Source organism: Chelon labrosus (assembly GCF_963514085.1).
Source record: "Chelon labrosus genome assembly, chromosome: 4".
In the NCBI taxonomy this organism is placed as follows: Eukaryota; Metazoa; Chordata; class Actinopteri; order Mugiliformes; family Mugilidae; genus Chelon; species Chelon labrosus.
This window is the reverse complement of record NC_140340.1, coordinates 9830929-9844419: the sequence shown is the minus strand read 5'-3', so window position 1 is coordinate 9844419 and position 13491 is coordinate 9830929. Positions and strand designations below refer to the sequence as shown.

The 13491-nt window shown below is 42.4% G+C and overlaps 3 protein-coding genes across 3 annotated transcripts; 1 reads left to right on the top strand and 2 right to left on the bottom strand.

Moving 5' to 3' along the window:
- Positions 1-539: 539 nt before the first annotated feature.
- tmem43 (transmembrane protein 43) lies at positions 540-5398 on the bottom strand. The gene is made up of 12 exons (XM_084543639.1): positions 5145-5398; positions 4384-4530; positions 4133-4267; positions 3473-3567; positions 3312-3361; positions 3153-3222; positions 2998-3068; positions 2782-2909; positions 2605-2679; positions 1487-1588; positions 1211-1328; positions 540-1114 (listed from the first exon to the last, which is right to left on the bottom strand). Exons 1-12 carry the CDS (start codon positions 5160-5162, stop codon positions 912-914), a joined length of 1212 nt encoding a protein of 403 aa, XP_084399765.1. The 5' UTR covers positions 5163-5398; the 3' UTR covers positions 540-911.
- A 628-nt stretch (positions 5399-6026) lies between these two features.
- Positions 6027-9133, top strand: LOC311486276 (rab GDP dissociation inhibitor beta). The gene is made up of 11 exons (XM_084542071.1): positions 6027-6215; positions 6786-6893; positions 6985-7081; positions 7174-7308; positions 7398-7596; positions 7696-7827; positions 7974-8073; positions 8166-8337; positions 8478-8622; positions 8713-8767; positions 8859-9133. Exons 1-11 carry the CDS (start codon positions 6174-6176, stop codon positions 9000-9002), a joined length of 1329 nt encoding a protein of 442 aa, XP_084398197.1. The 5' UTR covers positions 6027-6173; the 3' UTR covers positions 9003-9133.
- Positions 9134-9338: 205 nt separating this feature from the next.
- ndufaf3 (NADH:ubiquinone oxidoreductase complex assembly factor) lies at positions 9339-13160 on the bottom strand. Its single transcript, XM_084542055.1, has 5 exons — positions 13035-13160; positions 11329-11524; positions 11148-11214; positions 10737-10837; positions 9339-10619 (listed from the first exon to the last, which is right to left on the bottom strand). Exons 1-5 carry the CDS (start codon positions 13121-13123, stop codon positions 10512-10514), a joined length of 561 nt encoding a protein of 186 aa, XP_084398181.1. The 5' UTR covers positions 13124-13160; the 3' UTR covers positions 9339-10511.
- Positions 13161-13491: the final 331 nt, after the last annotated feature.

Sequence of the window (13491 nt, the reverse complement as noted above, 5' to 3'; positions counted from 1 at the left end):
TGCTAGCGAACAACTTTGGCCGCCGCTCTGAAAGACTTGAAGTTAAGCTTTTCTCTGAGAAAAGAACAAGAAACTGCACTGAGGTCGTTCTTACAAAAAGAAGGATGTATTTGGAGTTTCGCCAACCGGATACGGCAAAAGTTTGATCCACAGCTTAAAAATGATTAATGCAGGAGAAACTCAACCTATAGGCGAACTCATAAAAAAAAAAAAAAAAAAAAACAGGATGCAACAAGAACTATTTAATATCTATTAGGATACGTTTTTTCCACAACACATGCAAGGAACTCTCTTTTCCGTTGCTCTGACTACGTCACCTTCTTCGTTGCTCTGATTGGTTGTAGCGCTATCCTGTTGCGTGGAGAGGGGAGTTTGAAAGACAACCGTTTATCCCACCGCCTCCGGTTGAGCCCTGTCTATGGAGAGTGCCCAGACCCTACATTTAATGTGGGTCTGGCTCGTCATCTAAACTACATCTAAACAGGAGCATTGAGATAAATTTAAACTTCTTCCTGGATCAGCCTTAAACTGCAAAATCCTTTGGTAGAGTTTATTGCTGTGAGTGAGTTGACATTTGGTGAAAGGAACAGCCTTGATGAGTTACATTTACAGTGACAATGACATAATAGAAATGCTCATTGTGAGCAACATTGTTTCCAGTGAGAATACTGTGATGGAGGCTTGGATGATTGTCACGTGCAATAATATTTGAAGAAAACAGAAATCCACTTGTGTTTGATAGAATAACTGCGTTCCATCTTTTGGAGCAAAGCACATTTAACGAATGTCTGTTTAACCCAAGAAAACTATGCTGCTTGCAAACCGGTGTTGATAAAGCTGCAGAATATAACGTCTCTGATGAAAAGATCCACCTACGTGTCAGAAGATCTTTCTGATTATCAGTTCAACAGTCATTCATTCTTCTTGGTTGGAAGTCCCGAGCGGGCGAGAAACACTGGAAGAAGAGCCAGAGCTCCCAGAGCCACCGTCACCAACGGTCGGTAAAAAAGCCAACCTGCTCCGATGACGAGAAGAGACAGCGAGCAGGAGACGCACAAGGCGAAGATCTTCAACCCGACAGACACAAGCTCTCTGAGGACGGGGACCCAATCCACTGCAGGCGAACCACAGACGGGTAATGGAATATGAATGAAGGACGGAGTTCATGTATGATGTGGCTGAGCAGCAGCAGCAGTGAGTGTTAACTTACCCAACGTGTAGATGATGCGCATGGCCAGCTGAATACTCAGGAACATGAGGGCCCAGCCTGCAGCCCTCAGACCCCACGTCTTCATTGTGTTGGTCTGTTGTTCTTTCTCAAACACCTCCTACAGACGACAACACAAGCTTAACAAGTACCAACTAACAAAAACTATACAGGAAAAATGTTTTCAGCACACGCTATAAATATGGATATTATAAGTATGTATATCATAATATCTCTTAAGAGATGAAGTCATATAAATGAAGTAAAATCCACACTGACCTCTGCAGAGAGCTCCTCCAGATAGAGGATCTCCAGAGAGTCTCCTGATTTGGTTTTGAAGGGTATCAGCCGCTCTCCTCTCTGCATGGCTACGATACTGACCTGAAAAACAGTGTTTTCACCAGTGTCAAAACCTGAACGAGCCTGGGCACCATTCACACTAATAGTTTAATCCATCAATCCATTCAATAATTCAACAGCTTTTATTATAACTGATAAATATGTTATTTTGGAAATATATACAGATAAGTCGGTTATTAAAGGACAACTCCGGCGCAAAATGAACCTGGGGTTAATAACACATGTGTACCGAGTTCGACCGTTCTCTGGTATTTGTTTTCATGTATTTGTTTTGTTAGTCAAATGTGACCAGTTTTCTTGCAAAACCGCTATTTAGCGTATGACGCTAGCCTTCGGGGCACACCGACACATAAAAAGAAATCGCTATTTCTATACCACTAACAAGGCTCACAATATCACCACACTTACACGGTAGCATAACTAGGGTCTCTACATGTAAACCGAAGCATTGAGAACTTTGCAAGTATACAGGCAGTTTATTAAAAAAGGAACACAGTACCGTTGGCGTCTGGCTCGCTTATCCAGGCGGGCGCCATCTTGGGGAAACTGAACTCTCTTTGTTCAGTGCTTCTCTATGCTCTCTGTGCTTTCTTCCGGCAACAGACAGTTCAGTTTCCCCAAGATGGCGCCCGCCTGGATATGCGAGCCCGACGCCAACGGTACTGTGTTCCTTTTTTAATAAACTGCCTGTATACTTGCAAAGTTCTCAATGCTTCGGTTTACATGTAGAGACCCTAGTTATGCTACCGTGTAAGTGTGGTGATATTGTGAGCCTTGTTAGTGGTATAGAAATAGCGATTTCTTTTTATGTGTCGGTGTGCCCCGAAGGCTAGCGTTATACGCTAAATAGCGGTTTGCAAGAAAACTGGTCACATTTGACTAACAAAACAAATGCATGAAAACAAATACCAGAGAACGGTCGAACTCGGTACACATGTGTTATTAACCCCAGGTTCATTTTGCGCCGGAATTGTCCTTTAAATACTATGTCATTGTGAGTATGATGAATAATGGAGCAGGTCGTCTGTAGCACCTACAGTTTGAGCCGGGCCGAGGTAAGAGTTCTCACCACTCAGTCCGGCGAAGGAGAATCTCACCCGCACATCCCCAACCTCATGAGTTAAGACAAAGTCAAACTCGTTAATTGTGGAATAAGCTACGCAAAAAGAGCAACGCTGAATATTCCCGTGAGAAGCTGACATCCTGATGCTCACCTCCGGCCTACGTGGGGACTGAGTGTGATAGAAATAATCGTCATCAATGGAGAGGAAAGGGTCCAGGTTTAGGAGAGGGAAATCCCTCAGACTCAGTGTCTGGAAGTTATTTATCTGCTCCACCAGGCCTGAGGAAAAAACCAACAAATAAAAATAAAATCTAATCACGTACAACGCCACATCTGTGTGTTATGCGTGTCTTGTTTAGTGACATACCTTTAGACAGCATAAACGGTCCAGCTCTGACTTCAGGAGCCACGACTGTCACACTCTCGACTGCCATGGCACTGAGGTACAGAGACTGAAGTGAAAATAGAGCACAGACGCATAACACACAGAAAAAAACGATGGACTTCAAAACATCTCAGTACCTCGGGTTCTGGTGACCGATTTCCTTGTCAAAGTTACGACTGTTGACCAACTCTGACTTCCACTCGGTGTCTAGAGAAAAGAGTCAACATGCTTCACTTCACATCGAACAGTCAAACCAAAGACCATAGGTTAGTCTCAATAAATAAAAACAAACTCACTGTAGGTGTAGGTAGTTTCTGTCTTGGTTTGACCGTCCTCTTGGTAGTCCCTGAAATCAGTCACACAGTAACATGCCACAGTGAACAAGTTTGCTCTTTATTCGAGCCAACACTTTTTGTTTTACACCCGGCAACACCCCGAGTGTTGGCAGCAGACTCACTTGCTCTCTTGGTACTCCACCCACTGATACATCTCCACCTGCCTCTTCAGCTTCACCGCCTGCACCACCACTCTGTAGTTGGGGTCATGCAGGGGCTACAGGGGCACAAAAACAACATGTACAAGCAAAACAAGTTTTAGTATCGGCTGATTTATTTGTGAAAATTATTGTAAGTTTGATCACATTCGAAAGGGACAACACAGACGTGACTATTTGAGACTTTAAAAAGAAATCTGATGGTATACACTGATCAGGTCTGTGTAGGTCACCTTTGTGCCTGTTAGTGGGGGCCTTTGGGTTATTGTGTGTGTGTCTGTGTCAGGCTGCATCCTGCTGGGGGTGGCTGCTGCCATCAAGGAGTGTCATTGCTATGGGGTGGGGGTGCCTGGTCTGGTCTAGGTGGGTGCTACATGTCTAAGTAACATCAACACGAATGAATGCCAGGTCCAGAAGTTTCCCAGCAGAACATTGAACATTGTCAGTGGTTTTAATGTTGTGGCTGATAGGTGTATAAGGACATAGCATATATATTTTAAAGAAAATGTTTGTAAACCACCGTTAAAAAAAGCCAACATGTCAACCTACGCCTGTAAATGTGCAGGAAGCCCATTTCTACCGCTTTAGTAAACGTCTAAACTGGTAGCACGGCGGACGGTCTACCTGCGAGGTGTGCAGCCGCGCAGACAGGTGAACCAGTCGGTCATTGTTCTGCAGATCGAGGCTGGAGTACGGCCCCAACGACACAACCTGAGAGAGACCTTCATCCAGGGAAGACGCCGTTCGCAGAGCCCGGCCCTGAAGGGAAAAGGGAGATTCTGCTGTTAAACTAACCAGCATCAACGTGATCCTAGTAAAGATCTGGATGTGAAGCACTTCAGTAAGCGTCCCCCTCCCGTGCAGAGGCTCATTACCTCGTTGGTGAAGAGGATGTAAATCGAGAGGAAAAACAGCCCAACGCCAACAACTGTTCCTCCGGCAGTTTCACTTAGTCGCTCCAGGAATCCAGGGTTGGACTTAACAGAGACACGCTTGTGTTTGTCCGGGTTTCTGTCTGTAAACTAAGACAAACATGCAGGAACAATAGAAGCTGAATGGTAGCTGCAGCTAAACACATATGGCACCAAGAAAGTGAAACACTGCACTTACTAAACGTACATTTCTGGTTATTCAGGATTTCCATTTTTCCACTAATGTAACGAGTTACTTTAAGCATTACACATGTGCAGTATGTGGTGTCTCTGAGTGATATAACTATAAACCTTCTGTGAGTAATGAGTGAGGACATTTTCATGTATGTGCATTTGAGACAGGTCTATTTTACTTGTTTACTATGCCAGTGAATGCACCACCTAACTCTGTGTCCCATGTCACTGAGTGAGCCGTGGACATTGACACGCCTATTTTGTCCTCCTTAAACTCACTGTCATGTTTTGGCGAATAAAGGCTCATAAACAAACTGAAGAATAACATATTTATCACAACGTTGTCGGCTAGCTAGTTTACCACGTCGCCAAATAACTAGTTAGCTGGTTAAAGTCAAGGCGATGGATGTAACTGAAGCTGAAAAGGCGGTAGTTAAGACGCTAACGCTGCGTTAAAGCTACGTTAACTGCACACGGAGTTGCTGTTCATCAAATAAAAACCAAAGCAGCGTTATTAGAGGACCACTCACTGTCTGAGCTGAAGACATTTCTCTCGACTTCTTCACAGAAGATGCTAACTAACAACTGCCGCAAACTGACACACCAACGGCCGCGCTCGACACAAGTTCCACCGCGCGCTCACTTTCACACGGAGTGTCCCGATACACGTCCGGGAGGGGGGCGGAGTCTGTGCGAGGTATTAAAACTTTGCACCAGCCTCAGTCACCCGAGTGCCCCGGGTTAGGACTACGAGCGCGCCCAAACAGAGGCAGAGCCGGTGTCGTATCAGAATCCGTTTCCTTGTCGTAGCACCAGGGCATGATGGGAAATGTAGTGACAACGTTCACTTAGTGATGAAAAGTATTTGATCAGTTGCTGTAGTTTTACACAAGTTTACTTGATTATTTTCGCTGCTTTCGTGACTTAAAAGATTAGGACCACTAGATGGGATTTGTTGTCATGTTCCAGATACTTTTCTTTTCAGTTATTAGCAGTTCACATAAGATACATTTACATTTTTTTTTAATTTACTTAAAAAAAATTAAAAAAAACAACCAAACAAGTACCCAGTATTTTAGCCAATAAAGAAGCCATGTATAAAGTATCGCGACCACGACAGGTTACAGCTTTATAATGCAACTTGATGCAGCAGTATCAATCAGGGACGTATAGAGAACAATAAATATATCACTTTACTGCAGAATATCTTCTGCACTTAAGTTACAATTTGCTGCTTTTGTATTTTCATGAGAAGTTTAATGTTATTATAGTCATAGTTTGACTTCTGCAACCTCTCATACACAGTCTTTCTATCTTTCTTGCTTTCTCTCTCTCTCACTCACTCACACACATTGCATAGATGTGCCAGTTTTAAGAGGATTATGGCAAAGGGGAACACAAAGCAATTACTGTCACCTACTCTCATCTCACCTGTGCCTGTCTCTCCGCACATGCACGACACAGACAAACGCACCCAGACGCTGCAACAGGCTGCAGTCAGGAAAAGGGACCCGGGACCAGCAGAAACACAGTGAGAAGGAAGCGGAGACACCGTGAGGATGCAGGAGTATGATATCATAGTGCTTGGAACTGGACTCAAGGTAAGAAAAGTTGTAGCTGTTGTAAAATGTTCAATAATATGTTTGAGATTAGTGGTGTCTTACATCTACCTTAGTTATTCACTCCAGCCTGTGAGCCAAGCAAATGGTATTATAGTAAAATCGTAACAAATACAAAATAATTTGTTTTTATCTGCAGACATCACAAAGAGTTATCATGTTATTCACATTAAAATCTATTCATTGCAGATGGAAACCCACCCAGAAGTCTGTGCATGGTCTGTTTGATCATACACCAGACAAAAAGGGGGAACAGCACTCATAAGCGCTAAAAAAAATAAAATAATCATCAGTATAATTGGTATCATCTCCTCATCAGTTTTATCTTCAAACTGTTACTCTTATTAGAATAATCCTAATTAGTGGAATTCTTATATATTACTATATATCACTGTCCGTGAACCTGCAAACCGTCTGAGCTGCTGTTGATCGTTTAAAGGGATTTATGGCAATCAATTGGCATCATTAGTATTAATCCTGATCTGCACATGGCACACTGCCAACCGATTCTGACAACGTTTAACCCACTAACTGACGTCTCCTACGTTTCAGGAATGCATCCTCTCTGGTTTGATGTCTCTAAGCGGGAAAAAGGTTCTTCACATTGACAAGAATCCTTATTACGGAGGAGAGAGTGCATCCATTTCTCCGCTCGAAGAGGTGTGCTCACGCAAATCTAAATGACCATCAACGGACATGTCTTTTCTCTCAAAACCGACTGCTGTGTCACTGACGTTTGTTTGATTTACAGCTTTTCAAGAAGTTCAAGGTTCCAGGTCCTCCTAAATCAATGGGCCGTGGGAAAGAGTGGAACGTTGACCTCATCCCCAAATGTTTTCTTGGAACTGGTAAGAGTCCAGTCAACCCTCAATGCATAGCTAGATATTTTACCACAAGTGAGTGAAGTTTTTGGTGCCGTCTGTTGTCGTGATTGCTTCAGGTCAGCTGGTGAAAATCTTGGTGCACACAGAGGTTACTCGCTATCTGGACTTCAAAGTTGTTGAAGGCAGCTATGTATACAAAGCAGGCAAACTGCATAAAGTTCCTGGCACGGAGGAAGATGCTCAAACTTCAGGTGATGAATTAAGCTGTTGCACTTTTTAAGATAATTCTACATGCAGAAATATCTTTTCCCATATTATAATATACCATACATACCTTCAGATCTTATGGGTATGTTTGACAAGAGGAGGTTCAAGAAGATGCTGCTCTTCGCCCTGAATTTTGACTTGAGAAACCCTCGTACCCACCAGGACGTGGATCCTCACAAAACGACCACGCGGGACCTGTTCGCTCGCTTTGATCTGGGACTAGATGTCATAGAGTTCACAGGTCATGCCATAGCGCTACACAGCAACGAGAGGTCAGTAGTCACAAGGAGAACTCGAATAAATCCGATAAGACTCAAATAAATAATCAGAGATGATGATTCTGACCTCTCCCCCTCTCCACATCCTTGCAGTTACCTGGACCAGCCGTGTCTGGAAACCATCAACCGGATCAGGCTTTACTCGGAGTCTATGTCCCGCCACCACACCAGTCCATACCTCTATCCTGTGTACGGGCTGGGTGAACTGCCGCAGGGATTTGCCAGGTTAGACTCACATTAGTAGTGAAGATTCTCCCTGAATACCTTAATCTGAGGCCATTAGATGTTCAAAAAATATTAGTGGACACATTCGGAGATTCACAGGCAGTTTGTGTAGTTTATGTCACCTCTCCTGGATCTGTGTGTTTCAGACTGAGTGCAGAGTATGGAGGAACCTTCCTGCTGAACAGAGCTGTGGATGAGATTGTGATGGAGAACGGCCAAGTGAAAGCTGTGAAATCTGAGGGGAAGGTGGGGTAGATGCAAGCAAGCGGTCGATAAAAAGGGTCCTGCGGTGGAGCTGTGCACTCAGTGATTTTGTCTTTTCCCTCTCCGTCTAACAGCTGTTCCACTGCAAACAGTTAATCTGTGATCCCAGCTACGTTCCCAACCGAGTCAGGAAAGTGGGGCGTGTCGTAAGGGCGATCTGTTTATTAAATCACCCGGTCAAAAACACTCACGAGGCCAGCTCCTGTCAGATCATCATCCCTCAGACACAGCTCAACAGGAAAACAGGTATTCTGTGAATCAAAGCTTGACAATAGATCAAACTTGTTCGATCAATTTATTACAAGATTAACTAAAGTTTTACAGGTGAAAGTTTGATTCCTTAGACTTATCATTCCTTGGTTGTCCCTTCTGTTTTGTCCATACAGACATTTATGTATCTGTGGTGTCCTATACCCACAATGTGGCCTCAGACGGGATGTATATCGCCACAGTGAGCACGGCCGTAGAAACCAGCAACCCAGAGAAAGAAGTGCAGCCGGGGCTGGAGCTTCTGGAGCCCATCATGCAGAAGTTAGCAGCACTTTCAAGGAATTAACTTCAGTGTTTGTCATTAAATTTGCAGCCATTTAACGGACCTTGTTTCCTGTCAATTGAATCTAGGTTTGTGTCTGTCAGCAACCTGATGGTCCCAAATGAAGATGGAAAAAAGAGTCAGGTAATGATGGGAAGAGCAAACCAGATGAAATCTGATGGAATATGTGGTGGGTTTGGTGACTAGTTTTCACTCTGCCCTCTCTCCTGATTAGATATTTGTGTCTCGGTCTTACGAAGCCACAAACCACTTTGAGAACGAATGTGAAGACATCAAAGACATGTACCGCCGGCTCACTGGAGCAGAGCTCTCCTTTGCAGGGTCACGACACCAGTCTCATAACTCTGACGACGACTGAGAAGGTCTTTTAACACCAGGACCAAATGATTCAACAGCCGGGAGGCCACAATGGATGACCGTACTACAGAGTGTTACGTAGCATGTAGAGTGTGCTGTGAGTGTGGTATTTAAACGTCGGAAAGTTCCTCTCTTCCTCAATTAATTTGATGTAAATTTTCCCTCTTTGTGAAACTCTGGAAAATATTGTGGCTGAGTAACTGTTTGCAAAACATATATTTCTTTTGCGTTATAATTTCACTATTCTGATTCTGCAATGTTTTGACACGAGACCAGGTAAAAAAGAAAGCAAATCAGCAATGCAACCACTGATGCAACAACTTGCTGCACAGTTGTTGCATTCATCTAAAACAGTCCCCTCTTTTGACAGATGTATCAACTGATGGAAATTATGGCTGAACTGTTGTTATCTAGTGAAGACAACTACATGGTCAATATGTGTGTTAGATGTCTACGTAACTCAGAAGTCAACTGAATGTATATTATTAATATACATTCAATATTTTTACATATAGGTGAATGTGATCTGAGTGGAGCAGGTCTGATTGGGACTGTCCTTCATTTTTTTCTTTAGCGCCAGCAGCAAAAGTAATCAAGCAGCAGCCCGCATGTGAATGACGGGATTTAATGTTTCAGACTGACGCCGGGCATGCTGCACAGAGGCAGATGATTAGAGATGAATCACAGCGATGTGTAGAGGATTTGTGGATTCTCTTATGTGCGGGGCTTATGTGCCAGAAGGACAAAGCCCCAGAATTATGTCATATGGTGCGCAGGCAGCTTTGTCAGTGGCATCGCTGCTGGAGGCAGAGGACAGACAGAGTAAAGAGGATTATCCAAATGAAGGACAGGCGTCACTAACACCAACTCAGGTAACTGGCTGGAACATAGCTGTTTTTTTAAAAATACAGATCGATGTAAACTGATGCTAAACTAAAATAAAAAAATACACAGTAGTATGTTGAGGTGGTCTTACTGTACATTTATGGTATGCACGGAAACAAATTAAATTGCATTGCACTTGAGTTATCGTTTTCTGAATTTAAAGCATTTGTCATACACATATTATACAAGGACTTGTATTTTTTATACTTGTATTTTTATACAAGAGTACAGTTATACTTTACTACAGTTTAATTCTCCATCACTAGCGGCTTCACTTGAGCTCCTGAGTTGCATTCACGTCTAAATCTAGATTTCATTGCCAGCTTTATAACAGGAACATGCAACAATCTCATGTACAACCACACAATGACAGCTTGAAAAACTGACAGGAAACTCATCAGTGCACAAAACTACTTTCAAATATTACTCTACGTCTGAGAGAAATTGCAAACTCACTGCTCATCAGAGAGAATCTCAGATCCCTGTGACAAGGACAAATTGATATATAAATAAATAACTGTTTTAATGAAATATCCGGAAGGATGTCACTGAGTTTGTTCCTTTGGGAGCTTTGTGCAGAAGCAGAATAACCATCTAATTTTTCTGACATCTGACAACTCAACGATCACTCCCGTGTGACGTCCAGGGCTGTGCTGACTGAAGGAGGGATCAGGCCAGCGGCTGCTATTCTTCGTTCACTAATCAGGAAGTTGAAGGTCGCACAGGCATTCGGCTGCAAAACAACATAGAAGATAAGAAAAAAAAAAAGAAACGAAAGACATAAATGTTTGTGGTGTTTGGCAGTCTTTGATCAGAGGTCTGTCATAACTTAACAACGCTGAGACTTTACCGTGTCCTGCACCTCCACAGCGATTCCTTTGCGCTTGAGAAAAGCCAGGACTGAGGGGTCAATTCGTTCAACCCGCGTGCCCGTGCCCAGGACGAGAATCTCTTCATGGACCAAAAAGAAAAGACAAGAGAACAATTTATATAGATGATACACATTCTTTTATGTGCAGCATGCCAAACATAGAGCTCAGGGGAAAACATTAGTAACTGCACCGGGACACATAATGAATAGAGAAGCTTCTATACAGTGCACGAGCGCTCACTAAATGGTTTCATGAAATCGACAGATCTCAAGTCAGTTCATTTTAAACGATTGTTTCAGCGGTCTCCACTACCACTGCAGCAAGAAAATGAAGATATGATACGAAGACAAGATAACACCTTTCTTTTAATTTGTGTGTTTTATTCGTACCTATTCTTGGTTCAACCATGTGGAACAGTGAAACACTTTCCTCTGTGATATCTTTAGAGCTGCCAACCTGCAGAGAGAGAAATTTAAAACCATTAAAAAAAAAAAAAAAAAACGTAGACTGTTGTTAAACTTAAATGCCAACAAGCAGGTGATGTAACTGAGTGGATGGTTTGGATCTCACATTCCACTGGAGGATGGCAGGAGGCAGCACAGCGCAGGGACCGAACACCCTGTTGTTGTCTATGTTGAATCCTGAAGAACTGTAGCTGTGAATTATGATCCCACTGTCTGGGTCCTTCTGCATGATAGACACTGAGGTGCGCTGGTACATCTCATCGTCAGAGGGTTCCAATCGAGAGGAGCGAGACAGAAACGGGCTGGAGGAGAAGACAAGGAAATTAAGTTAGAACCATACACAGTTAGAACCCACTAATCATTGTAAGTAGTGTTACTGCAAAGCTTGCTTTTGGCCTAAAAACCGTGTCTGTGAGGAGCAGACTCTGTAAGAACCATCCAGACCCAGGCTGCAGAACTGCTGCCAAACGGCCCAGTTTAAAAGCCAAAAAAAAGCAATGCCAACCTTCTGAACAGTAGTGTCAGCCAAAAGCTTCAGGCATTTTTTTTTTTTTGAAAGACAGTAACAAACATTTCTGTTTATCTTAGGAGTTGTGGTAAGTTTTATGCTTTTTTTTTTTACCACTTTCTTTCAGACTGTTGCAAAAATTTCTGCAAAGCTCAGCCATTCTTTGTTTTTGAGATACGCAGCACTTTTTTTTCAGTCAGCTGCCGCCTCACAAGCTGGTTTTTAGAGCGGTGCAGCAGAGCAGCGATGACGGGTGAACAAGCGGGAGTTAAACAAATATCCTCCAGATGGAGCCAGAGATGCTGTGCAATGAAGTGTCAGAAGAATTTGTTGTTAAACTTCATTTAGTCTCATTGCATTTATTACATCACTAAGTTTGATTTTAAGCGCCCACCTAATACATACAGAGAAAATCCAGACGTGCAATACACATGACATCAAACATATGCATTAAAACCTTAAAACAGACAATGACTACACGCAAAACATGATGAATTGAACGGTGTGGGAGAACAAACTGTTCAAGAGGAGAAAGAGAACGACAAAAAAAAAAGACAGAGGAAAATGTAAAGAAAAGCATGTTTTTAAACCTAGGGGAGGAAGCTTAACAACAAGATTTTTTTGAAAGTGTGCTGCATCAGGTTTGTAAATTTGTTCGAATTAAAATGTCTACATCGCCTCAATATTAAAAACTCTATTATCCTCACACTCTGAAAGGAACCAACTTGGATTTTTCTTTAAATAGTTTAAATTAGTGCAAACGCAACAGACTACATTTGAGGACATGCTTCTTTTGTCTTGGTAACTTTAGTTGGACTGTTTGTTGGACAAAACTGCCAACTTGAAGAAGGCATTTTTAGGTTCTGGGATGAAGCCATTGAACGTTTTCATGAGTTGCTGACTATTTAATGTGAAATTAGTAACAAATCAATAGTAAGAATAACAGCAGCTTCCAGCCTTAGCCCTGACACACTGCTAACTGTCTGTACTGATGAATATACAGTCACCTGTAGTGAATCAGTTAGATCTATCCCCCATCACAGAAGAAATAATACACAAAAATTGTGATAATGACAGTAGTAACGTAGTTTTTCTTGGAATATATTTACAGGTTTACAAACTGACTTAAAACCAATTGTTTAGTTAAAAAAAAAGCTTATATTATTTCATAACAATGACATTTTAATGTCATTGTCTCTAAGGCTTCACGAGGGGAAGGAAGTCATAATACAGGACAGTTACTTAAGCGATTTTCTTTCTTGAGCCTAAATTAATTACGAGCCTTAAATGAAACACCAGCATACCTGGAGAAAGCGGGCACTGCCTTGGAGGAGAACAGAAAGCCCCGGGTTGATCTCTGAAGGAGGAATCTGGCACAAACCGCGCTTGCCATGTTGACGGACGCCTGAACTCACCGGGGTCAGTCAAACTGGCTGACGGAAGGAGTTCTGTGTAACACCAGTCACTCGTTTCCGGTGTCGTGTAAGGCAAAATCGATCGATTTATTTATTTATTTATTTTTTTACTACAAACCAGAGCCTGCAAAATAAAAATACAGCTAAATCAACAGCTCTCTGTTATTTTAGACAAATGCTGAATACCATAACTGAAGGACTGTTATATTAGAACTCATTCATTTTTATTAGTGTGCCTAATAAACTTGTGATTGAGTGTATATTCTCAGGGTCATGCTATTAGATCAAGTGATCATCTAGCTTGTGGTTAGCTACCCTGAAAATATATAATTTTCCACATTAAAAT